Raw genomic sequence first — 27,533 nt, forward strand, 5'->3', positions numbered from 1 at the left:
TTGTGAGCTTGGTGTAGCATAAAGACCAGGAGGAACAGGAACAAGGGCAAAACCCAAACCTGGCTCTGTCTAAGTAACAAAATCCACCTACCAATCTGACAAATATACCATGATTGTGAGCCAGGTAGGTGTTTTCCCCATGTTTAACCTTGTTAGGTAACTTTCTTACCTCCTCTGCTAGGTCCTGATGCAGCAGCCCGAAGGCATAGTCAGTGGTTTTGGACGTCTCGGTGAGGGGCGGCAGACCTCCGCCATCTTGCAGCGCCTGGCCATGCCCTATGTGGATCGACTCACCTGCATGGAATCCACCCAGCTGCGCATTTCAACGCGCATGTTTTGTGCTGGCTATCACTCAGCACCAAAGGACGCCTGCCAAGGTGACAGTGGCGGACCACACGTCACACGCTACAGTGGCACCTATTTTATTACTGGAATTGTGAGCTGGGGCGAAGGCTGTGCACGCAGAGGCAAATACGGCGTCTACACCCAGGTTTCAAAGTACATCAACTGGATCCAAAACGGCATTGAGCAGCTAATGCCTAAAGAGAAGAGTGGCAAGCGGGTGAAGAGGCACCACAGCCCCATCAGGAGGCTGTATCTGTGAAGAGAGCTCAAAAGATTCCAGAAAGAGTCCACTGGGCTCTCTGGACTAGTGGCTCTCATGTAATCATCCGTTTTGTGTTTGAGACTTCTGAACAATCACATTTCAGCCAGAGACAGAAAGTTAGACATTCGTCCTCATTTTTAAGAGGCTACATAAATTCAGAAATTTGCATTAATTCATTTTTAGCCTCTTGGAACCAGCTGAACTAGCAGAAAATAACATTGCTGTACACATTATGTCCTGACTGTATTAGCAAACCACTGCCTACTTCCACATTGAGGCTCATCAGTGTCAGTAATTACTCTTCAGAGGTTCCCCAGGGTTTCGTTCTGGGTGCTTTACATTTTCTGTGTGTTTAACAGCTGCAATAATTGTTTTTCTGGCCACAGAACATTCTGACATATCATCAGCCTTATCCGCCACTGATTTAACGAAATGTACCAAAAAATGACATAGGACATTTAAACCAGCCTGTTTGTTTTCTCTTCAGAATTTAGAGCAGAGTCAATAAAAACAGAACAACATGTAAAATTAATGTAAACAAACCATGTCTGTTTTGATGCTTTTTTAAAATCAGTCAGTGCCAAAAATGAGTTTTTAAACACAATTCTAAGCAAATAAAGAAATACCACTGCAACAGACTGATGCATGAAGTTTTTGTGTGATTGAAACTAAGTTTTATTTTGTGTGATATAATCAATGCTATAAGCTATAATCATACTATTGCTATGTTTTTAGAAAGCGTTCTGAATTATGGTGCATATTACTCAAAGCTATTGCTTTAAAAGCTGCATCAGTGCAAAAATTCACTACAAACACTTTAAATGCATTTTTTATGATTTGTACACACTTCTCCTAAAATATGACAATAAAAAGCCAATTATGGACTTTTTGTACTACAAAATAATATTTTCAATTTGCAATCATAACTAAAGTAAGCTTTGTTCTACTGATGGCTCCTTTGATAACATATGTTTTTTGGCAACTAAAAGGATCACGGTATTCAATTTCCCAGAAACTGAATTATTGCTCATGAAAATCATGGGTCATGATGGACTTTTGTGAGCTTTATGGCTTTTAGGCCCCTAGAGCCTGAACTAAGGGCTGCTTTCAGAACAATCTCACCCCATAGCACCATGTTCATCTTATATTATTGAATGTAGATCCTAAAATATCTCCATTATTTTAAAGTGTTAGTTTAATGACAAAAATTCCTTCTTTATGTCAAACAAACAAAACTACTGAGCTTTCAGAGGTTGGACTTGGAGCCTGTTTTGTTTGAAGACTGGGAGCACAGGCCAGAGTCTCACTGCACCAACAGACGGTCTACGAAAACACAGCTTCTGTTAACTCTTTAAAGAAACAGATCGATGAGCCCAGGTGACAATCTGAGAATTTTAAAAGAAAACATTCCTTAAAATGTGTGCAAGTAACTGACTTGACATTTGGATTTTGGACCACATTTCTACTGAAGTTCTGCTGGTCAACAGTGACATAGAGACATAGAGACTTTTGATAATGTTACAATCAGTCAAACAGACAGCCGGAAGAAATATGACAAGAATTTAGATTTAAGGAAGCGTCCCGTCATGTTTCCAGTAAAGTCAATCAGTTACAACTCATCAGTTTGTGTGTGTTTGTGTAGGTGTGTGATTGCAGTGAAGTCAGTGTCATGGCGGTCAGCATCATGTCAGCTTGTTGTCGAGCGTCGGTTCTATATCTTTACCTGCTCGCCTGTTTCCTTCAGGCCCACAGCCAGAGACAAGGTAAGATCTCCGACACGCTAGTGTTTACATTGATAGTTAGAATAGTTTTTGTGCTCATTGTGGAACAGCCAGATACATTTGATTATCTCACTTGAAAAACTCCAGATATAACGATTGGGAAACAGTTTGGTCTGTAATGTTCCACGTTAAATAGAAATGTGTTGTATTTTCCTGTGTTTGTGTCACTCGTTGTTACTTTACACTGGATTCAATACATTTTAGGTATAATGATAAGTTTGTTTTTGATTATTACCTAATGTCATTACTGTGACTCAGTAAACCATATCTACAACAAGGTAATCATGACTGAACTAAAGCTAAATTATGACAAATATCACATCACTGCCACGAGAACAGCTGTAATATCACAGCATGCCATATCACATAGGTCATAAAGTAATAGTAAGATAATGCCACTATTATTATGATAAACTATGTATTATATCAGATAGTCATGTCCTAGTAAAGCAGTATTATATTTACTAAATTAGTTTAAAGAGCAATAATCAAGACTCAGTATGTCAGAAATACTAGATTACAATGACTGAAGTAGTAAGGTGCAGTGTCATAATCACGACTATATCTCTTATGATAAATGTAATAATCAAATGACAAATATCAGATAGTTCTATTATTCTAATTAGAATGAGCAACACTCACTGGCTTGTCATCATTATGACATTAAAGAACCAAGTCATGATCATTTATGACACATACTAAATCATAACTTACCAGAAATGTGCTGTCATAAGTATATTGACATGTAGCTGTCGTTGTCAGTGTTTCGTCAGGCTCCACAGGCTCATAACGTGCTCCTGAGGTCCAAACGGGCAAACACGTTCCTCCTGGAGGAGCTCCTTCAGGGGAACCTGGAGAGAGAGTGTTACGAGGAGCGGTGCAACTTCGAGGAGGCTCGAGAGTACTTTGAGGACACGAAGAAGACGGTCTGACACAAATAATCACACAGACTACATTTGGGTTTGATGACAAATTATTCAGTTTCTTTAGGAACAGGTTGAATTTGTCATTTACACTAAAAATCGCTCTTTAGCAGAAGCAGAAAACTGGTTGTTTTTTAATTTGTGTTTGTCGTCTACAGATCGACTTCTGGACAGTTTACATCGGTGAGATTTCTTTGGTGTCAACTTCCAACTCCAACCAATGAGTCAATCAATGAATTCATCAGTTAATCAATGAGACGTGAACAGGACCTAAATAGTAATGAATGATCAGTTTAAGAAGATAATAACTATATGAGATGGAACGCCTTTAACAAGCTTGAATATTAATTAATATGTGTGATCAACATCTTTCTTTTCTCTAAATAACACATTTATCATTTTTGTAAATACCTGTATATACTGTAATGTATAAAATATACTGAAACTAATATAAAATGTCATCAACTGGAATCTTCATTATTGAGCTACTGGTAAAAAATCATTTTAAATACTACTTAAAATAAATATTAGGTTATGAAATGCTCATAAATGACTAAAATGTTCACTACATGGACAAAATGATCCTTTTGTGTGGAGCATTTAGTTTTTGGTATCTTCCTTTCTACTGGAACAGATGGGGACCAGTGTCAGCCCAATCCCTGCTTCCACGGGGGGAACTGCACTGACATGGTGGGGGGGTTCCACTGCTCCTGCAGCGCCCCCTATTTTGGGTCAGTCTGTGAACTGGGAGGGGTGAAAAATATAGAAAGTCGGCCATCGTCAGCATCACAAATCATCGTACCAGGTCAGAGCTGCATCTAAACCTAATGCTGTGTCCAGGTGATACCTAACCCACAGGTTTACGGGGTCGTTAAAGTACATTCACTAAAGTACATTCACTAAAGTACATTTACTAAAGTACAATTACTAAAGTACAATTACTAAAGTACATTTACTAAAGTACAATTACTAAAGTACAATTACTAAAGTACATTCACTAAAGTACAATTACTAAAGTACAATTACTAAAGTACAATTACTAAAGTACATTCACTAAAGTACATTCACTAAAGTACAATTACTAAAGTACAATTACTAAAGTACATTCACTAAAGTACATTCACTAAAGTACAATTACTAAAGTACAATTACTAAAGTACAATTACTAAAGTACATTCACTAAAGTACATTCACTAAAGTACATTTACTAAAGTACAATTACTAAAGTACAATTACTAAAGTACATTCACTAAAGTACATTCACTAAAGTACATTTACTAAAGTACTGGATTTCTTTCACTGCACTTCTACAACACATTTTCTAATCATCTGTCATTATTTAGTCGTCATCTTTTAACATATTTCTGTCTGTTTCAGAGATGAAGAAGTGTCCAACTGAGGGTCCGGCAGCGTGCCAGCAACTGTGCACGGCGTCCTATTACTCATTCACCTGCTCCTGCTTGGCGGGATTCAAACTACAGAGCGACAAACGCAGTTGTTTGCCAGAAGGTCTGATTCTACTTACTTAACACATTTGGTGAATCAGTTCTGTGAATTAATGAAGACTTTGTGTCTGCAGTGGAGTTTCCATGTGGAAGACTTCCTGACAAGTTCAACAGCTCGGCGTCAATGTGTCACAATGGAAACTGTCCCTGGCAGGTGAGAGCTCATTAAGTTCAGCTAGTACGACACTCCTGCTCCTCAGACGGTGAACGCCTCTCAGAATAAACTTTACTTCTTTAAGTCACGTCGTTCTGTCCAAAACCTCAGCTGCACTGTTCACTGGAGCTCCTGCTGTGCGCTCGTTTTCTGTCTCCAGGTGTCCCTGCTGAGCAGTAAAGGGGTGGAGTTGTGTGGTGGGGTAGTGCTGGGTCGACGCTCCATCCTGACCGCTGCTCACTGCCTCCTCCTGGACTCAGAACCTGACCTCCGACCCTCCAACTTCTTCGTGGTTGCCAGTACGAATCGTCATTAACAGACATACTATAAATTACAGTTAATAACTGTGGCAGAGTATTATTAAGCATCGTCTCTCGTCTCCTAGGCAACCACAACAGCGTCATTCCCGTACAGGCCCTGTATGTTCACGATCGTTTCCGTACGTCTCATCACGAATATGATCTCGCCCTCCTTGAGTTGGCCGCCCCCCTGGTCATGGGCCCCACGCTTATCCATCTCTGCCTGCCTACCAGGGACTTCAGTGAAAATATCCTGATGCATTCTGGGAGGACGGGGATAGTCGAGCAACAAAACGAGGGACAAGACCAGGACCTGGTCTACATGACACTGGAGGAGTGTCGCAGCCAGCTGAACGTCTCGCATCCACTTAGCAACAAAATGTCTGCATGATGAAGCAAGAAACCCAGGGGAACCCCGATGGACTGACAGGGAACCAAAAGGGGGCTCAAGACAGATCACACCGACCTTTAAAGAACCGAAATGAAGCCCATAGGAGGGATCATCACAGAGTTCACAGACTGAGGGGATCTTCAGGGAATCACAATGGAGCCAAGAGATGGAAGATGATGGATGAACATATGGAGAACAAGACCAGTCAAATTGGAGCCCAAGGGACGCCAAACGGAGCAGAAAACCACAACAGCAGCATTCAGGAGCCCTCAGAAGATGGCAGCAGGCCATGTGATGGGGTCTTAGCAGGGGCGCCCGTGGCCACTGTGGAGCAGGGGACGGCATATCTCACTGGCCTGATGATCTCGTCTTCTGGAGGCTGCGATGGCAGCGGGCTGGTGTTCACCAAACTGTCCCGCTACCTGAGCTGGATCAAACCAAGGGTGGAGGTGGCCGAGGATCACATGACCCCCCAAATCAGCGAATATCCTGAGCATTACTAACAAGTCGCCAGTTGACGGCTGGTTGACTGTTCAGCCTAAAGATATTTAACCATACAACCACCAGCATGTCAACGCATGTAAGCAGCATCAGTATCTCTACATTATGTTCTGCTCCAAAACTTTGGGGAGTGAAAGTGTAAAATGTAGTTTGAACAGAGAATGTCTCACATCTTCTTTGTCTTTAAGACTGCTGGACATGTGTAGTAGAAATACACTGATCCAATTTGTTTGTATAATTCGAGTGCTGAATAAAAAAACTTTAATGTGTGAAAGTGTGGGATTAATGTGTCTTATAGGCACCTGACGGCAGAACAAATAACTATACTGTACAAACCAGCATCTGTTTATTCAACAACCTTTTACAATACAAAATAAAAACTGGATTAATTGAATGGGAAAAGTTTGCGGGGAGACCTGTGGACCATCACACCCAGAGTCTAGGAGACGGAGGAGAGAGGTGGGAAAGGGTTCTGTTTACTGACCACGAGCTTCTGGTGCTGATGGGAGATGTAACCTTTGATGTGACTCTGACAGGAAGCAGAAAAGACAGAAGAAGAGCTGAGTGTTTGTTGACTTCCTCTACTGAACTGCAGGTCTGTTTTGGGTTTTGCATTTTTTCTCCTCACCATGTAGATGAGATTGGCCAGGATGCACTGCACCTCATCAATGTCGACGTCCTCCACCTGCATCATCCTCAGAGCCACCAGGAAGGCGTCCAGAGGCAGCTGGTGAGTCCGCAGCAACAGATACCTGCAGAGAGAAGTCAGCGGGGGTCAGTGATGAGGAGGCTTCTGTTTTGTGGCTGTAATGGTGACGGGGTCCAGTGGGAGGCGCTGCTGTGCAGTGAACTCACACTTTCTTGAAGAGGTTCCTGTAGGTGATGATCTTGAGCTTCTCCAGGATGAGGAAGATCCCACAGCGGATGAAGAAGGTCTCGTGTTTGGACAGAGCCTCGTTCAGCAGCAGCAGGTTTCCCTCACTGATAAAAACAGACGGTTCACCTGTGAGATCACCTGACAGCATGATGTCACTTCCTGTGTTTGTGCTCGAACATCCTGCTTACCTCACAGCTTTGGTGACATCGGCAAACTGCATTAGGTCATATTTCCTCAGGAGCTGATGAGTCGGCATGTGACCCTGAAAGACCAGCAACAACTTGCAGTCATACTGGGGGCACTGGGAGCCACGTGGCACTTCTGGAACACATCAACTTAGAAACCGGATGTAAAACGGGGGCGTTTTTCAGACTAGATAGAAATTTGATCTAACACAGATTTTAGTACAAATAATCAGGACCTGATGTGAAGTGATTTTAATGCATCTATTTGGGATCCAAACTAGTTTTAACATGTTATCTTGGATCTAAACTGATCCAACTTGAGCTGAGTCGAGTTTCTAACCAGCAGCATCTTCACAGGAAGCAGGTAGATGAGAATCATCCTCTTGTTCTTCTGACTTGAGCGATGACAGTGGTCGAAGGCATAAGACAGAAACTCCTCGGCTACAGAGATAAAAATTTAAAGCAACATTTATCATATTTAGTCTCTTGATGTGTATAAAAGCTATTTATCCATGACACTTGTAAGAAAGATGACAGGAACTACATTATATATGTATTAGTAAATAGTACTACATAAACAGACAGTAGTATTAGTAAAAAGTACCACAGTAATGTTACAATGGAGTTACCTGGTTTGAAGTCGCTGTCGAACATGGCCTTCCGGCCCACGTAGTATTTGTAGGTGACTTTCTGAGCTTGGCTGTAGTCGTTCTTCAGGTTGGAGCTGTCGATGGCTCTGATCAGAGGCTTACACAGGTGCAGCTTGTTGATCTAAGTCATTTATTTAAAAAATAAAATCATTAATAAGTGTTCTCATATGTACTGATGAACAGTGTCACCGCTCTCAACATACTGCCCATCCTAAAAACAGTCAACACCTGAATTTAACTAATTAACAGGTAAGAGCCTCCCACTGGATAATTACTGCATGGATGATTATTGTTCAGCTGCCACCTAGTTATTGAACCCAAACTGATGCAGTGAGTAGCTTCTTATTTCTGAAGACACATCCTGTGGTTGTGGAAAAGATGTTAATCTGTTTGAGAAGAGTCAAATTATTGACATTAATCAAAGAAAACATCTGAGGAGATGATGAAACTACTAAAACTGGGTTAAGAACTGTACAATGGAAGAAGGTCATGTGGTCTGATGAGTCCAGATTGACCCTGTTCCAGAGTGACGGAGCATCAGGGTAAGAAGAGAGGAGGGTGAAGTGATGCTCCCATCATGTCTAGTGCCTACTGTACAAGTCTGTGGGGGCAGTGCTATGATCTGGGGTTGCTGCAGTTGGTCAGGTCTAGGTTCAGCAACGTTAACATTATTTTGACAGTAACACTCATGTTTGAATCAGTGACAAGTTCCAGAGTTCAGACCTTAAAGTAGATCTTGAAGAGCTGGTTGCTGAGAAACATCATCCCCCATTTCTTAGAGTCTTCGGTCCCAGCACGGCTGCAAAGTTAAAACGTCAACATACAGATCTTAATGTTCTGTAACACTACTACAAATGTATATGTGTGTATACAGAATATATTAATATTCAGTGTATACTGAGTGTGTGTGTGTACTGACTTGTCGCTGGCACACACTCTGAAGCAGCTCATCAGCTGCTCTGCTGCCTTCTCCAGCATCTCCCCCGGTTGACCTTTACCTTTCTTCAGCAGCTGCTGCTCTGCCTGAAAAAATACAAAGACTTGCTTCCATGTATTTGCCTTGTCCAGAGCATTCAACCACATCCAAAGGTCTTCATCAGTGAACAAATGCTCTTGAAAAAATTCCTACAGTAAATGAACCTTGAGCTAATGTTGTTGTCAAACTACTATTGACAATTTATTATTGATCGGTTTTAATCAATAGATCGAGCAAATTGCAGCTGATCAGTTTAAGGAAAAAACAAAACAAAATGACCACAGATTGGTCTTAATTCTTTACAAAAGAAGTTTTAACTTTACTATGTGGAAAATGGTTAACTTTGTTTTGACGTTTTATGTTTACAAATCCAGTTTTTGCTCTTTTTTAGAAAACGTTTAATAATGTAAAATTTAAAGCACTTCTTTTTTTTCCTTTTTTTTTTTTTAAATACATTTGAAAATTCAGTTCATTAAAAGTTTGACAGACGATTCTTACATTGTTGGCAAATATCCTGAGATCCAGAGTGACAGCGAACATCACCGGCAGAGCCCTGTAACCACAAACCAACAGTAATGAGTGAAGCTGTGTTCACTGACAGCATGTTTCCATGAGTTTCAGCAACCTTTCCCATCAGACTGCCCCTTTAACTATGTTCTGTCTGTACTCACCAGTTCTCCTCTTTATGAGACTGAAATGCCCTCAAGAACGACGTGAAAGGTCAAGGAGTGAAACTGACTGATTATTACAGCTGAAGATTGAATGATGAACGAAGATGCTCTTTACAGTTTACAGTGTGTTGTATTTTCATTATGAAGGATATTGGACGACAAGCGTCTGGAACTTGTAGGCTTCAACAAAGTCGTGATTGGCCACAGCGTGGGTACACCTGTAACACACACAGCACGATATTTTAATTCAACAGGTAACTGCAGCTTTGTGTTAACTTAGAGCAACTGGTCAAAACATTTCAAGGTTTCTTCAACTTTAGTGCTAAAAATTGAAATCCAAAGTGAATGGTTTGAAGTTTGCTCAGGTATATTTACAGTGATATATCAGATTTAAAATTTAGATTCGTGTTCACCATCCTACCTGAGATGAGCTGCAACCATCTCATCGTATGGCGGCTCCAGAACCTGCTGACACTTTTCTTCTGGACTGGACAGCTGAGCACACATACACACACACACACACAGGCACGCGCGCACACAATGTTATATTGTTGTACAACTAAGCTCGGTGTGTGTGCCTGAGTGAATGGAGCCTCACCTGGAGTCGAGGGTTGGCGACGTGTGGGTGTTTGAAGGAGAGCAGCTCAGCACAGAACGAACCCTCGTGGTTTTCGATGGCCTCGTTAACCTGCAGGGTCAGTGTGTGAATCTATTATATTATATTATATTATCTTATATTATATTATATTATATTCACATGGCAGAAAAACACTATTTTAATAGGAACATTTAATGTTATGTTCAGCAGTGAGATGTTACCTGCTGCAGATACTGGTTGATAGTGATGTGAGCCATGACTGTCCTGACTTCCACCTGAAAACAGGTAACTAACTCATGTTAGTCTCCACAACAGAGACAATAGTTAGAGCCACAACAACAAGACAAAGAACTGAACAGCCGACCAAAATTAACTTAGCAAGAGGACAGAATCAAATAATCAAATAATCACTTCGGTCATTCAGTTAAAAAAGCCACATATTTACAGATTTCAGCTTCTAAAAAGAAATGATTTCAGAGTACTGGTACAATCATGTCTGCAGGTTTCTCGTGTTACATGTAAATATTGTGACATGAATATGAACAAAACCAGGACAAAGCAAGAAATAAGACAGTCAAGAAGTTAAAGTAGATCAAACTTACACAACAGTGCCGTTATCTAATAAACACACCGTTCAACTAAATTTAAATACTATAATATATGAAGCACTTTGTCAGTATCAGAGCACACAAAACACGAAAGGTTTAAAGTAACAAACTCATTTTAAGAAATCGCTGTAATCTAACTAGCAATAGCTAGTAAGCTAATTCATGATATAAATTCACCTAATTCAGGTTAAAACTCGTTTTAAATCGCTGTTTTCAGGCTTTAAACTGAAAACAATCAGATGTAAAAAAAGATGAAAACTCAACAGAAACTTTTACCTTTAAATTCACTTTTATCGGGAAAATATTGGTCCACACTCAGTTCATTCAAAAACAACCCGGACTGTTTTCAAGTGATGCACAACGTTCGCGGCGCGACTGTAAACAACTTCCGGGTCAGTAAGGTCAGCTTCCGTTGGTATTTCATAATAAGATGTAACATATTTCAAAATAAAGTTATCTCGGCATGTGGCATTTACATTATCAAAATGTTTGAGTATCGAAAAACAAAAATGCAAAACAATTTACAACCCCGTGTTAATACATATACAAATCTGTATTTATATAGAGGTGTCGCGAGAACAATGAAATAATAAATAAATTAAATTGTTCTGAAACCTTAAACACTGTAAAGTCCCTTGAGATGACTTCTGTTGTGATTTGGCGCTTTACAAATAAAATTGAAATTAATTGAATTGAATTGAATAAAGGAAAGAGACAAAAGAAGAAACCAACATAAATACAGTATATATTTAACAGGTAAAAGTATGGACGAAGATGCAGCCATTTTCTGCATTTTCTCCTAAACATTGAAAATAAATTACATTATATGACATTTAATTTCTAAGGCATTTATTAAAGACAAAAACCAGATATCTGCTCATATAGTATACATGTTGACATTATGTTTTGTAAAAGATGTTACACATTCTTTGTTTTCTATTTAGGTATTTTACATTTCCACAGAAATGTTGAAGTGTTTGTATATCATAATAAGAATTAGGAACAGATAGAGGTTACTGAGATCAAGAAACTAAAATAAAAACAGACCCAACTTTACAGCAAACAATTCAAACATAAAATAGGTGACAGAAATACTTCAGGTATGTTTTTCATTCTTGCTTTTTTTAAAATAAAATTTTCTGTGTCCCCCAGAGGAAACATCCTGTTCAGAAAAGTCAAATATTACAAGCAAAGAGACATTCAAAAGTTTATTGCGACAGAGCTCCCATCATTCATGCAGAAACTAAGAAACAACAAAGACAACAAAAGGGCCAGAGCCACAGGTATGAATCTGTAGAGTTGAATACTTTTTTTCAGCTTCAGTTTACTTCTGCTTTTCTGCAACAATTAGAAATAGAGCAACAACAAACCAGCGACATGCAGCAGCTGAAATAACCAACATGACGGAACAAATAACGTGTCTTTTTTAACTTTGTCAAGGTAATTAGTAATAAGCCCCATGAATAAAGTATCATTCTTCACTCAACACCACAGCTGGTGGACTGTACAGATACATACATGAACAAAGACAGAGTCTGGATGTATTGTGCAGAACAACCATCATTTCCCAAGGAGGCTCCAACACCAGGGTGAGCCATAACACCAACAAAACACAGGGTCTAGGACTAGAATCAACATCTGTGATTTTTTTAAATTGAATAAATGTTGACAGGACAGTTTATTAAACAGTGAGAAAGTCACAGTACTGTATATTTACATGCATCGTAACTAAATGTTACCAGTTTGATGGTTTCCAGACATCATAACAATAAAGACCGCCAGTAGATTTAGTAGCTGCTGATGTCAGTGAGCACTAGTACTTCACAATAACCACCAGGACGTTTAGCTGTCAGTGGTTACTATTAGGTACAAATACTCAAAGTATAAATAGTGGCCTAATGTGGTAAATGGTAGCCACCAGCAGTCACTGTGCAAAAATGAAATGACTTTTTAGTTATCTGCAGTAACTAGTAGCCACATTTAAATATGAGCAGTATGTAAAAATAAATACCAGTACTTATAGATGTCCCTATCCGGGGCTTTCAGTATGTTGAACTGACTGACTAGTAGTCACCAATAAGTCAAACAGTAACCACATGTAGCCACCACAGGTAACTAGTAAGCTGGGTTTCCACTGCAGAAAGATAACTGAAACATGACCTGGAGCTTCCTGGGACGTCTTATCACCTGAACCTTTAGATTAAAGGTAAAACCAACTCCAGAGGCAACGAGTTCCTTTAATGGAAACCACCTGTGATCACCACGTTCATCCCTTGAGCCAATTACTCGTCTCCTTAGAAAGAGTGGGTGGGGCCAGGTGGCCATCCTGCACTTGCCACTCGACTGTGATTGTTTGGCTGCATAAGGCCCTCGCTGCTGATTGGTCCGTGGAGAGTAGCACATGGTGAATGGGAGGGGCTTAAATCTCCACATCCAACCGTCCATAGACAGGGATACTGACTGGAAACAAACAAATACACATTGATATGGTTTTAATGAAACCATCTTAGTTTACCTGAGTTTATTACTCACCTGGAGGCGTGAGGAGGAGGTTGTGATGAAGGAGCGCTGGTGGTCAGGGGGAGGGAGGTGGAGGAGGAAGAGGAAGTAGAGGAGGAGGCTACACGAGGGGAGGAGCTGCTCCATCCATCTGATAACACCTGAACACCTTCAGACAGACAAACTCGACATAAACAGAAAACAGAGACTTCTTTCTTTCTAGATGTGTATACTGTAGTTTCATGGTTTTATGCAGTATTTAAATACTGTAGTAAATACTGTATACATATACTGTAAATGTGTACAATACACATGACATACACGCTATTTAATGTGTATAAATTACTGTATATAACCTATATATTCATATAGAGTATGTTAATGTTTGTGTATTTAACGTATATTCTTCTTCTTTTACTTTTAATGGTCACCACAGTGAATCATCTGCCTGTGTGTGTGTATATATATATATATATTATATATATATGTATATATATATAATATACACACACACTATGTAGACTACTGTGTCTACACTATTTAATCTATGCATACAAATTCTGCAATTATTTAAAAACATTAAATTTGTTTATATAATTTATTGTACCTATAGTACCTTTAGTACCTATAGTACCTTTAGTACCTATAGTACCCATTGTACCTATAGTACCTTTAGTACCTATAGTACCCATTGTACCTATAGTACCTATAGTACCCTTTGTACCTATAGTACCTATAGTACCCATTGTACCTATAGTACCTATAGTACCCATTGTACCTATAGTACCTATAGTACCTATAGTACCCATTGTACCTATAGTACCTATAGTACCCATTGTACCTATAGTACACATTGTACCTTTAGTACCTATTGTACACATTGTACCTATAGTACCTTTACTACCTATAGTACCCATTGTACCTATAGTACCTATAGTACCTATAGTACACATTGTACCTATAGTACCCATTGTACCTATAGTACCTATAGTACCTTTAATACCTATAGTACCTTTAGTACCTATAGTACCTATAGTACCCATTGTACCTATAGTACCTATAGTACCCATTGTACCTATAGTACCTATAGTACCCATTGTACCTATAGTACACATTGTACCTTTAGTACCTATTGTACACATTGTACCTATAGTACCTTTACTACCTATAGTACCCATTGTACCTATAGTACCTATAGTACCTATAGTACACATTGTACCTATAGTACCCATTGTACCTATAGTACCTATAGTACCTTTAATACCTATAGTACCTTTAGTACCTATAGTACCTATAGTACCCATTGTACCTATAGTACCTATAGTACCTATAGTACACATTGTACCTATAGTACCTTTACTACCTATAGTACCTTTAGTACCTATAGTACCCATTGTACCTATAGTACCTATAGTACCCATTGTACCTATAGTACCTATAGTACCCATTGTACCTATAGTACCTTTACTACCTATAGTACCTATAGTACACATTGTACCTATAGTACCTTTACTACCTATAGTACCTTTAGTACCTATAGTACCCATTGTACCTATAGTACCTATAGTACCCATTGTACCTATAGTACCTTTACTACCTATAGTACCTATAGTACCTTTAGTACCTATAGTACCTTTAGTACCTATAGTACTTATAGTACCTTTACTACCTATAGTACCTTTACTACCTATAGTACCTATAGTACCCATTGTACCTATAGTACCTATAGTACCTATAGTACCTTTACTACCTATAGTACCTATAGTACCTTTAGTACCTATGGTACCCATTGTACCTATAGTACCCATTGTACCTATAGTACCTTTAGTACCTATAGTACCTATAGTACACATTGTACCTATAGTACCTTTAGTACCTATTGTACCCATTGTACCTATTGTACCCATTGTACCTATAGTACCTTTAGTACCTATAGTACCTATAGTACCTTTACTACCTATAGTACCTTTAGTACCTATAGTACCTATAGTACCCATTGTACCTATAGTACATATAGTACCTTTACTACCTATAGTACCTATAGTACCCATTGTACCTATAGTACCCATTGTACCTATAGTACCTATAGTACCTTTACTACCTATAGTACCTATAGTACACATTGTACCTATAGTACCTTTAGTACCTATACTACCTATAGTACCTTTAGTACCTATAGTACCTATAGTACCTATAGTACCCATTGTACCTATAGTACCTATAGTACCCATTGTACCTATAGTACCTTTACTACCTATAGTACCTTTAGTACCTATGGTACCCATTGTACCTATAGTACCCATTGTACCTATAGTACCTTTAGTACCTATAGTACCTATAGTACCTTTACTACCTATAGTACCTTTAGTACCTATAGTACCTATAGTACCCATTGTACCTATAGTACATATAGTACCTTTACTACCTATAGTACCTATAGTACCCATTGTACCTATAGTACCCATTGTACCTATAGTACCTATAGTACCTTTACTACCTATAGTACCTATAGTACACATTGTACCTATAGTACCTTTAGTACCTATACTACCTATAGTACCTTTAGTACCTATAGTACCTATAGTACCTATAGTACCCATTGTACCTATAGTACCTATAGTACCTATAGTACCCATTGTACCTATAGTACCTTTAGTACCTATAGTACCCATTGTACCTATAGTACCTTTAGTACCTATAGTACCCATTGTACCTATAGTACCTATGGTACCTATAGTACCTATAGTACCCATTGTACCTATAGTACCTTTAGTACCTATAGTACCCATTGTACCTATAGTACCTATAGTACCTATGGTACCTATAGTACCTATAGTACCCATTGTACCTATAGTACCCATTGTACCTATAGTACCTATAGTACCCATTGTACCTATAGTACCTATGGTACCTATAGTACCTATAGTACCCATTGTACCTATAGTACCTATAGTACCTTTACTACCTATAGTACCTATAGTACACATTGTACCTATAGTACCTTTAGTACCTATACTACCTATAGTACCTTTAGTACCTATAGTACCTATAGTACCTATAGTACCCATTGTACCTATAGTACCTATAGTACCCATTGTACCTATAGTACCTTTACTACCTATAGTACCTATAGTACCTTTAGTACCTATGGCACCCATTGTACCTATAGTACCCATTGTACCTATAGTACCTTTAGTACCTATAGTACCTATAGTACCTTTACTACCTATAGTACCTATAGTACCCATTGTACCTATAGTACATATAGTACCTTTACTACCTATAGTACCTATAGTACCCATTGTACCTATAGTACCCATTGTACCTATAGTACCTATAGTACCTTTACTACCTATAGTACCTATAGTACACATTGTACCTATAGTACCTTTAGTACCTATACTACCTATAGTACCTTTAGTACCTATAGTACCTTTAGTACCTATAGTACCCATTGTACCTATAGTACCTATAGTACCTATGGTACCTATAGTACCCATTGTACCTATAGTACCCATTGTACCTATAGTACACATTGTACCTATAGTACCTATGGTACCTATAGTACCCATTGTACCTATAGTACCTATGGTACCTATAGTACCCATTGTACCTATAGTACCTATAGTACCCATTGTACCTATAGTACCTATGGTACCTATAGTACCTATAGTACCCATTGTACCTATAGTACCCATTGTACTTATAGTACCTATAGTACCTATAGTACCCATTGTACCTATAGTACCTTTAGTACCTATAGTACCCATTGTACCTATAGTACCTTTAGTACCTATAGTACCCATTGTACCTATAGTACCTTTAGTACCTATAGTACCCATTGTACCTATAGTACCTATAGTACCCATTGTACCTATAGTACCTTTAGTACCTATAGTACCTTTAGTACCTATAGTACCCATTGTACTTATAGTACCTATAGTACCTATAGTACCCATTGTACCTATAGTACCTTTAGTACCTATAGTACCCATTGTACCTATAGTACCTTTAGTACCTATAGTACCCATTGTACCTATAGTACCTATAGTACCCATTGTACCTATAGTACCTTTAGTACCTATAGTACCCATTGTACCTATAGTACCTATAGTACCCATTGTACCTATAGTACCTATAGTACCCATTGTACCTATAGTACCTTTAGTACCTATAGTACCCATTGTACCTATAGTACCTTTAGTACCTATAGTACCCATTGTACCTATAGTACCTATAGTACCCATTGTACCTATAGTACCCATTGTACCTATAGTACCTATAGTACCCATTGTACCTATAGTACCTATGGTACCTATAGTACCTATAGTACCTATAGTACCCATTGTACCTATAGTACCTATAGTACCCATTGTACCTATAGTACCTATAGTACCTTTACTACCTATAGTACCTTTACTACCTATAGTACACATTGTACCTATAGTAAATGGTAAATGTTCTGCACTTATATAGCTCTTTTCTACCTAGCTGGTACTCAAAGCGCTTTACACTGCATCTCATTCACCCATTCACACACACATTCACACACCGATGGCAGAGCTGCTGCAGCTGACCTGACTCACCGGGGGCAACTTGGGGTTCAGTATCTTGCCCAAGGACACTTTGGCATGTGACATGGCAGCAGGGAATTGAACCACCAATCCTGTGATTGACAGCCAACTGCTCTACCTATTGAGCCACAGCCACCCCGTGACTAGTACCCATTGTACCTATAGTACCCATTGTACCTATAGTACCCATTGTACCTATAGTACCTATAGTACCCATTGTACCTATGGTACCTATAGTACCTATAGTACCCATTGTACCTATAGTACCTTTAGTACCTATAGTACCCATTGTACCTATAGTACCTATAGTACCCATTGTACCTATAGTACCTATAGTACCCATTGTACATAAAAGTATAAACGAGTATTTGTTCACTCAGGTACCTGAGGAGTGTGAGCGGTGCGGCAGGTATGCGGTGGGGTAAGGTGTGTGTCTCCCTGGGTAACTGTGATGTTTGTAACCATGGTGATGATGTGATGTCAGCGGGAGGCTGCTGCCATAAGTGAAAGCTCCGCCTCCTCCAGGTGAGCACAGAGACCAACCTGACACACACAAAGTTAACACAACAAATAAGCTCTCTGTGATTTTATTAACTAAACACATTGATAATATTTAAGCTGAACACAGTAAAATAAAACCCACTCTTCTTTTTGAATCATTTAAAACTATGTTGGATTTTAATCATCCATCCATCCATCCATCCATTTTCTTCCGCTTATCCGGAGCCGGGTCGCGGGGGGAGCAGCTTTAGCAGAGATGCCCAGACTTCCCTCTCCCTAGACACCTCCTCCAGCTCTTCCGGGGGGACACCGAGGCGTTCCCAGGCCAGCCGAGAGACATAGTCCCTCCAGCGTGTCCTGGGTCTTCCCCGGGGCCTCCTCCCGGTGGGACAGGACCGGAAAACCTCCCCTACGAGGCGTCCCGGGGGCATCCGAAACAGATGCCCAAGCCACCTCAACTGGCCCCTTTCGATGCAGAGGAGCAGCGGCTCTACTCCGAGCTCCTCCCGGGTGACTGAGCTCCTCACCCTATCTCTAAGGGTGCGCCCAGCCACTCTGCGGAGGAAACTCATTTCGGCCGCTTGTATCCGCGACCTTGTCCTTTCGGTCATGACCCAAAGCTCATGACCATAGGTGAGGGTAGGAACGTAGACTGACCGGTAAATCGAGAGCTTTGCCTTTCGGCTCAGCTCCTTTTTCACCACGACGGACCGGTACACCGACCGCATTACTGCTGCCGATGCACCAATCCGTCTGTCAATCTCACGCTCCCTATTTCCCTCACTCGTGAACAAGACCCCAAGATACTTAAACTCCTCCACTTGAGGGAGGATCTCCCCCCCAACCTGGAGGGTGCAAGCCACCTTTTTCCGGTTGAGAACCATGGCCTCGGACTTGGAGGTGCTGATTCTCATCCCAGCCCCTTCACACTCGGCTGCAAACCGCCCCAGTGCCTGCTGGAGGTCCCGGTCTGATGAAGCCAACAGGACAACATCATCTGCAAAAAGCAGAGATGAAATCCTGTGATTCCCAAACCGGATTCCCTCCGACCCCTGGCTGCGCCTAGAAATCCTGTCCATAAAAGTAATGAACAGGATCGGTGACAAAGGGCAGCCCTGTCGGAGTCCAACATGCACCGGGAACAAGTCTGACTTACTACCGGCAATGCGAACCAAGCTCCTACTCCGGTCATACAAGGACCGAATGGCCCTTAACAAAGGGTCCCGAATCCCGTATTCCCGGAGTACCCCCCACAGGATGCCACGAGGGACACGATCAAACGCCTTCTCCAAGTCTACAAAACACATGTAGACTGGATGGGCGAACTCCCATGAACCCTCGAGCACCCTAGCGAGAGTATGGAGCTGGTCCAGTGTTCCACGGCCAGGACGAAAACCGCATTGTTCCTCCTGGATCCGAGGTTCGACTAGCGGCCTAACTCTCCTCTCCAGCACTCTGGAATAGACTTTCCCAGGGAGGCTGGGAGGGAGGATTTTAATCATCACCTCATTAAATAACTACACGGAGAAATAAAACCTGTGATACACATTCAGTTTATACGACACTACACTTAATAAGGGTTGTATTTCTATCAAATAAAGAACAGGTATAAGATATGGAAGTAATATAAAGTGTATATATATATATATATATATATATATGTATACACACTAAATATATGTTTTGTCAAATGTTTTTAATGTTTTCATTGGATTAATAAAGGAATCATGTGAATATTTATTTTAAAATAAAACTGCAAATAAAATGCAGCTGAAAACACTGACAAAATATTTTATAAATACAGAATTTTTATATGTAGTAACTTCCTCTTCTAACTTTTGATTATAAATATGTTTTTAATTGATTATGTATGCAGCACATATACATCCTTCCCCCTGTGTCGTTGTGTGCAGCACATTTGAAATATATATATAACCCAATACCTGCATATAAACAGACAAGCTGATAACATGTAAATAAATAAATGAACATATGTATTTATTTTTTTGAATAAACAGATGAAGGGGCTGCATCTTATTATGTAAATTATATATATTTTATACCAAATACATTTAGTATTGTAGATAAAATAGAAATGCAGTTTAAGAAATGATTCTTTCTGTTAATATGAAAAGGAATTCATATATTTATTCATTTGTGTATGTGAAGAATAGAATTCATGTGAAACATGGAACCTTTATGTGGTTTAGAGGTTAATAAAACTACACACAGACTCACAGGGTTGAATCCCAACTCGACTCTCCGACGGCTCCGTTAAACCCCGTCCCCCTGGGTTCCTAAGGAGGAGAAATCAAACGGCGTCAGAGAACAACCTGTGTGTTTCTGTATCTGTCTCACTTGACACCATCTCTCCAAACGAGTGAGACGGTGGAGCTCTGAGCATCTGATAATGACGCTCTAATCACCTGCTAACGCTGACTTCCTCTGGTGTCCTGGTGAGAAAGTGTTCAGTTGAATCAATGAGTTCATTTGTAGAATCACATGAATCTAATTTAATACATTTTACAGTGTGAAATAAAACCAGTAAAGAGGATATGTTAGCACACGTTTCCCACAGAATATTACAATTACTCCTGGTTATACATGAATTAAGTGACTGTAGTTGAATTGATTAATTTATTAATTAATTAACAGCCACAGACAGAAAATCTTAAAGTCTTTTTTAAATTAAACTGAAACCTTTTGCTGCCATTATTAAAGCAAATTCTATATTTTATGATTTTTTAAGAAATACAGTGGTGAAAGAGGTACTCATGTGCTAAACTAAAATTGATCCTTTATACATGCAGTCCTACGAGTAAAAATACTTTCTAGTACATTCTGCAGTAACATGTCTCCTGATAGACAGTATCAGATTCTACCCGACTGTACTCCAAGTAGTACTGCATTACCCATTGTTAGTACTGAGCAGTTATCATCAGATGATTTCACTTTAGACATTTCTGTTTCACTGATGTGTTTGTTATTTAGGGAAAAAGTCTCTTCAGTAAAACTAAGAACAACTCCGAGACCCTGGATCGATCTTTACCAACTCACTGTCTTTTAGAAGCTCGGTGCTGTTTCCGTGTTCAACAGTAATCTGTAGTTTACGTAGTAAAACATCCATGAGGTAAAAAGCAGAATTTGAATAGTTTAAAGAGCTCACGTTAAAACCAGTGGAAGCTGCTCTGGGTCTAAAAAGCAGCTTACATTTCTGTGATACGCAGGTTTTTGACTTCCAGCTCACAGACAATAGGAACAAACATCACGGTGATGTCGGAGACACATTTACAGCCTGAAATACACAGGTGTTTTCAAAGAGGTGAGAAAAGCTGTTTTTAGCCACATTAACGCCTTTTATCATTAAAAGCATTTAAGTTTTTTTATTCAGTGTTTTCTGTCTTGTCATTTAGTCTCATGGCTCAGTTCAGTTTGACTCTGCTGCAGCTTGTTACCTCTCTTTGGCGTCCAGGAAGGCTTTAGCAAACGGGTTGTATTTGATCTTCAGAGCCGTGATCTGCACACAAAAGCACACAGCATTTGACTGAACCGAAGCAAAACTGTAATATCTCAAATATTAGCAGTGGACCCGGAGAGGAGAAGGCACATACTGTATGTGGATGACACCTATTCACCATGTCACTGTCTTTTTATCTCTTCTAACATTAAAGAGTTCTTCCTTCATGGATTATTTTCTATGTTCTTACATCAAACCAAACAACGTATGATTAAAAACAGACAATGGATGAAGGGAAATCACCAAGATCTAAATATTAAGTGTAGGAAACAGTCAGTAAAAGTCGAGCTGTTTAAAGTTTAAGGTGACTGCTCTGTATATAATAAAGTAGAATGTACTGTTACTGCGTGTACCTCTTCGTTCTGGTACGCAGTGACGGCAATGAACTGAGTTTCTTTGAAGGAGACGTTGGAAACCAGACGATGACGAGAGCCGACACACACGATGTGGAGCTGAGGTTCGTACTTATGAAGAGAGTTCAACATGATCTGAAGACACAGAGAAAGACAAGTCTGGACAAAACTGTTTGTACCATTGATAATGTACCTGTCCACACGTCTACAGTACAGTGGGCCTCTAGTTGGAACTGATATACACAAACTCATACACCTGTGGATCCCGCCGACATCCATCAACACACGTCTGCCCCCATCTGTACCTGTCAAGACAAACTGGATTTACAGCCAACTTTCCTTGTTACACCTGTTATACCCACCTGTAGCAGTATTTGCACGCCTCTCTACAGAACATATGTGTGTAGCTGTGTGTGTCTATATTTATTATATTTATACAGTAAATCCGTTGGCAACTTGCTCTTACTCATTATTGTAGGTTTGTACCTGTACGGACTTACTATACGCACCTGTCATCCATCTGGTGGAACTGTTCCCACCTGTGTGCACCTCAGGTACTGCACGCCTGTTTAAATTGCTCCATACCTAAAATTTCCCAAACGGCTGCTGATTCCTGAAAGTTTGAAAAACGAACTTCGAACTTTTTGAATAATTTTCAAAACAAAAGCAAACAAATGAAATCCAGTCAGTTCGTCTGTCTGCAGGAGAGTTCAGGGAGCCGAGCCATCTTTGTCTTTTGGCCCAAACACTTTTATCCATCTGTTTTTTCTCTCCATCAACCCCTCCACCCCCTCTTTTCCCCCTCGCTAACGAGGCCCAATTAACCAATCCGAGTTCTCCGGGCGGACACACAAAAACAAACTGTTTTCTATTCAGATTGAGAGGCTGGCTTCACATCTGACCCCGGCGCTGCGTGTGTGTGTTTACCCTGGCAGTGCCCACATTAGCTGGAGTGTGTGTGGGCTCTTTTTGAATATAGTTTACCTCTCTCTCTCTCTCGTCCATCTGAAGCATGATGGGTAAATTAATTTCCCAGTAAAAAACATAATTACCATAATGTACAAATAAGCTGAGCAATTATTTCATTATGGCCGAGCTCTCTGTTCCAACTCTGCATTACTGCCCAGTGTGTGTGTGTGTGTGTGTGTGATGTTTGGACGGGATAATGGGGTAAATATAAACAACATTATTGCCAATTTTGTAGTGCTGCACATGTGTGTGTAGGCCTCTCTGAGTGGTGAACGGCTCTCGACAGGAAGTGCATTAAACTGCTGCCGCCCAATTAAGAGCTGTTTATCCCGTTCCCGTGGTTACGAGGGGGCGAACAGGTGAAGTGAGCGAGGAGAGGGACTGAAGTGGCTAATTAGAGGCGGTAGTCTCTCGCCCACTCCAATACAATACAGGGGAGTAGAGCGAAAAAGAAAACGAGAGACAAGGAGGAGGAGACGGAGAGACGTTCTTGACATGGAGAGCAGGATAATGGAGAGAAGGAGAAAGAGAGAAGATGAGTGAGAGGAGAAGAAGAAGGGAAAAGAGGAAAGAGAAGAAAATGATGATGGAAAATGAGCGACGGAGTAAAGAAAGAAAAAGTACGAGAAAACAGAACCAGCAGTGGAGGAAACATCAAAGTAAGAAGAAAGATTCATTTATGTTTGTAAAAGTTAAAAATAAAATCAATAAATGATGTAAAAGGAGGAAGAGAAAACATATGATAATATTTAATATATTAGAATATTATAATAAGTAAACATAAAGAAAAATGAATTAAAAAAACAAGTGGACAGAAAGAAAAAAAAAACAAAGAACAAAACAAAAAGAATGAATAAAAGAAGAAAAAAGAATAGAAAAGAGCAAAAGAGGAAAAAGAGCAAAAAGAGCAAACAAGCTCCCGGTAAAATAATCTATTTTCCACAGAAGGTGATGATCTAAAAAACGTAGTGTAGAAAGATGATTCTAATTCAAACATCTGCTGCATGAATCCAGCTTCACCGAGTCCTGTGACCAGGTTCCTCTGATCAGAAGTTTCAACTGTAAAACAAACAGGAGTAGATGTCGGACTTGGAGAAACTCACCAACCTGGTTTCTTCTCGAAGGGTCACTCTAAAGATTCTTAACTGTACCGAGACCATGTGTGGAAACATTAGGAATCAGTGGGCACAACGCTGCTCGAGACCTAAACTTCTGCTTTAAATTATAAATGGACTTGGTGTGAGAGTACCTGTCCTCCTCCATTGACCTTGTTGGTGAGTTTGACCTTGTTGAAGGTCACAGCTGCCTTCATCCAGTGAGCACCAAAGTTTGGAGAGTCAGGGTGGATGTAGATTCCGCCGTGGCCCCGGCCCTCTCCGCGGCCCTCGGCCCGGCCGGCTGCCACCCACTCCCCGTTCACAAACTTCCAACGGCAGCCGTCGGCCGGCACGAAGTCCAGCAGGAAGGAGTACATGGAGCTGGGGTCCAGACCGGACACACTGACCTTCAGGACGGGGAACATCCGGCTGCGCAAGAGACACAGCAAATCTTAGATAATAAATCTTATATGAGTGAGGGTTGAAAACAAGTGTGTAAAATAAGTCCTGCACTAACGGACACTTTTAGTCTTTGTCCACTCGGTTTCTGTAGAAACAAGCTGTAAACACAGTGTCGGTGCTGTGTTCTCAGCTCCTTCTTGTGGTAGGATACTTTATTTTAAGTCACTTTCCCCTGTGAAATGCAGAGAATAAAGAGCTATGCTAAAATAAAATACAACTTTCCACCTTGTGTGAAACATACTAATATTCCCTGTAAGTTTTCAAGCTGTTAAAGCTGCATTTACACAAACAGAGCGCTCTCCATCAGTAACAGCAGTTGAAGTGGCATTCTGCAGGTGTAAATGGAGTGTTTTCCCACCGCAGGGCGCGACTGGTCAGCACGCCTCGGCTCGGCCAAACAAAAAACACACACAGAGGCAACGTTAGCGGCTGCTATTGAGACTAATGAATAACCCCGGTTAATAGGATCGCTGATCTGAAGTCAGCTTCAAACACAGACACGCTGAATCACAGCAGAGTCGTCTGTTCGTGTCGGGAGAAAATATAAAGTGAATCCTACAAATTACAGTTATGTGCTATTAATCTGCATTGGCTGCATATTTAACATATTTTACATCATGTTTTCATAGATCAGGAGTAACAATTCCCCCAGCAGAAGCCCACCCATCCCCCAAATTCTAAAATGTTCTTTTAAACTATTTCAGATGGATATTTCAATATTTTCATATTATATATATACATATGACTCAACACTCGGATCCGTTCTGAGCATATTTCTGTGTTCAGTCTGTTTTTTCCAGCTGCTGCTCTTAAGGTCAAACATGAACTTTCAGTCTCTTCTGGTAAAAAGACATTTTCACTCTCTGCACGTCAACATGACTCATGAGTTTTCCAGGCTCCAAGCACTTTGTTAAGTTTTGGGTAACTTAGTCATCCAGGTTTCAAATCCACGCTTTATAAAACAATGTAAAAATATTCCATTACAAGTCGTGCATTTAAAATCCTTAAGAAGTACAGTCCTGTGTCCCCTGTGACTGATGAATGATCCCACAGTAATAATCAGATGATTGATTTGTTCATTTCTTCATGTTAGTTTCTGTCATACACTGGATCATCTGTTATCGCTCGTTTGTCCTGAAGAACTAAATGAAACCGTGTGATGTTCAGAGGTCAAATCAGCCTGAACCTCCAGTAACGGCTGGGTTTTCTTCTGACATGGTACAACCTACCTACAAGTACAAGTATTAGTATGACAGCAATGAGTTGGAATTTCCCAACCTGTTATACCAAGTGGTTTTAATAGCCTATACCAAACCAAACCCTTATCACGGTTCAGAAAATGCTCTTGTGGGACGCTGTAGATGACAAAACAAACTGTTACCGCCCATTCTTGGTGACGATCATCTCGTTGGTGATGTGTTGAAACTTCCTCCACAGCTCGGCGTCCTCCAGCGTCACCCTCAGCTCCCTCTCCGTTGGGTCACCCTTCTCCCGGCCAGCCTGCAACTCACTCTCCACAGCGCTGAGCAACCGTGACATGCAGCGTTCGGCCGAGCCGGGGCTGCACACGGTCCCGTCAGTACGAACAGCAGCGATGGAGGGACCACTACCAACAGTCTGGTCTGCTGTAGGCACAGAACCTGACTCCCCATCCTCCTGCAACCCTCTACCTTCATCTAGAGACACAAACAAAGACACATAACTGTAGTAACTCAAACCTTTGTTAATTGGAGTCTTTGGATGATTAGTTGTGTTGAAATACAACTTAACAGAAACACACTTCCCCTGACAAAAAAAGCCACACACTCTAATATTTCGTTGCCTTTAAGCTTCTGCAATGCTGCGTTGGGTTAAGGTCTGGACTCTGTGGAGGCCAATCCATGTGTAAAAATGATGTGTCCTGCTCCCTGAACCACTCTTTCACAGTTTCACAGGAAGAATCAATTGATTGGTCATTGAGTATATTCAGGTAGTCAGCTGACCTCAACCTAGACCTGACCAACTGCAGCAACCCCAGATCATAGCACTGCCCCCACAGTCTTGTACAGTAGGCACTAGACATGATGGGTGCATCACTTCACCCTCCTCTCTTCTTAACCTGATGCTCCATCACTCTGGAACAGGGTCAATCTGGACTCATCAGACCACATGACCTTCTTCCATTGTACAGTTCTTAACCCAGTTTTAGTAGTTTCATCAATCTCCTCAGATGTTTTCTTTCATTCAAATCAATAATTTGACCCTTCTGAAATAGATTAACATCTTTTCCACAACCACAGGATGTGTCTTCAGACATGGTTGTTTAAGAAATGAGAAGCTACTCACTGCATCAGTTAGAGTTAAAGAACTTGTTGGCAGCTGAAACATAATCATCCATGCAGTAATTATCCAGTGGGAGGCTCTTACCTTAGTTAAATCCAGGTGGTGACTTTTTTTTTGGACAGGCAGTGTATTAATCTAGTCTTAATAAGACAACTTTGAACTAAATCAACTCTTAGTGAGAACTGTACTTCTAATTGTCTGAATAATGAGGTAGTTTGAAAAAGTAAGTCAAACAGGAATCTAAATCTTCCAGTCAGTCCACTTTCATCTCTCAATGAGAATTCACTGATTTGCAAAATGTTGCTTTTCACATTTAAAGTGTATTTATTTAAATGCTTTGAATTTTTGTAATACATTTTTAATTAAATAAATAGTTTTTCTTGAATCGTTCACATGATCAGTTTTGTTCATTAATTCTGTCTTAGTAAGAAAGCTTTCGAAAGGACAAACAGTTTTGCTGTAATCAGGAGCTGGTTGTTTAGATGTCCCTGAGGTTTCCATATAATATAAATA

General features: G+C 40.2%; 4 protein-coding genes across 6 annotated transcripts; 2 read left to right on the plus strand and 2 right to left on the minus strand.

The window, feature by feature from the left end:
• The first annotated feature begins 45 nt into the window (after nucleotides 1-45).
• On the plus strand, nucleotides 46-1,064 carry LOC113163249 (venom prothrombin activator vestarin-D2-like). Its single transcript, XM_026361700.1, has one exon. The coding sequence runs from the start codon at nucleotides 188-190 to the stop codon at nucleotides 602-604; it is 417 nt and encodes a 138-aa protein (XP_026217485.1). The 5' UTR covers nucleotides 46-187; the 3' UTR covers nucleotides 605-1,064.
• A 914-nt stretch (nucleotides 1,065-1,978) lies between these two features.
• LOC113163251 (vitamin K-dependent protein Z-like) lies at nucleotides 1,979-6,402 on the plus strand. Its single transcript, XM_026361702.1, is given in 10 exon segments — nucleotides 1,979-1,984; nucleotides 2,250-2,370; nucleotides 3,151-3,314; nucleotides 3,470-3,494; nucleotides 3,946-4,116; nucleotides 4,689-4,820; nucleotides 4,891-4,970; nucleotides 5,131-5,269; nucleotides 5,356-5,651; nucleotides 5,654-6,402. Coding segments are annotated over 9 exon segments (1,611 nt in total). The 5' UTR covers nucleotides 1,979-1,984; nucleotides 2,250-2,276; the 3' UTR covers nucleotides 6,164-6,402.
• An 88-nt stretch (nucleotides 6,403-6,490) lies between these two features.
• On the minus strand, nucleotides 6,491-11,103 carry LOC113163246 (PCI domain-containing protein 2). Its single transcript, XM_026361695.1, has 15 exons — nucleotides 11,003-11,103; nucleotides 10,340-10,393; nucleotides 10,119-10,208; nucleotides 9,942-10,015; nucleotides 9,673-9,738; nucleotides 9,521-9,562; nucleotides 9,348-9,402; nucleotides 8,793-8,896; nucleotides 8,597-8,672; nucleotides 7,853-7,994; nucleotides 7,564-7,664; nucleotides 7,227-7,300; nucleotides 7,017-7,142; nucleotides 6,790-6,913; nucleotides 6,491-6,690 (listed from the first exon to the last, which is right to left on the minus strand). Exons 2-15 carry the CDS (start codon nucleotides 10,373-10,375, stop codon nucleotides 6,601-6,603), a joined length of 1,200 nt encoding a protein of 399 aa, XP_026217480.1. The 5' UTR covers nucleotides 10,376-10,393; nucleotides 11,003-11,103; the 3' UTR covers nucleotides 6,491-6,600.
• Nucleotides 11,104-11,576: 473 nt separating this feature from the next.
• On the minus strand, nucleotides 11,577-26,357 carry LOC113163247 (T-box transcription factor TBX19-like). 3 transcript variants are annotated; one of them, XM_026361697.1, is made up of 9 exons: nucleotides 26,080-26,357; nucleotides 24,389-24,665; nucleotides 22,171-22,305; nucleotides 21,756-21,817; nucleotides 20,727-20,753; nucleotides 20,539-20,597; nucleotides 18,184-18,342; nucleotides 13,259-13,394; nucleotides 11,577-13,186 (listed from the first exon to the last, which is right to left on the minus strand). In XM_026361697.1, exons 1-9 carry the CDS (start codon nucleotides 26,235-26,237, stop codon nucleotides 13,021-13,023), a joined length of 1,179 nt encoding a protein of 392 aa, XP_026217482.1. In that variant the 5' UTR covers nucleotides 26,238-26,357; the 3' UTR covers nucleotides 11,577-13,020. The 3 variants fall into 3 exon arrangements, with proteins under 3 accessions (XP_026217482.1, XP_026217481.1, XP_026217483.1); XM_026361696.1 differs by lacking the exon at nucleotides 26,080-26,357 and adding an exon at nucleotides 25,057-25,182; XM_026361698.1 differs by lacking the exon at nucleotides 20,727-20,753.
• Nucleotides 26,358-27,533: the final 1,176 nt, after the last annotated feature.

This window comes from Anabas testudineus, chromosome 2, assembly GCF_900324465.2.
Source record: "Anabas testudineus chromosome 2, fAnaTes1.2, whole genome shotgun sequence".
Classification (NCBI taxonomy): Eukaryota; Metazoa; Chordata; class Actinopteri; order Anabantiformes; family Anabantidae; genus Anabas; species Anabas testudineus.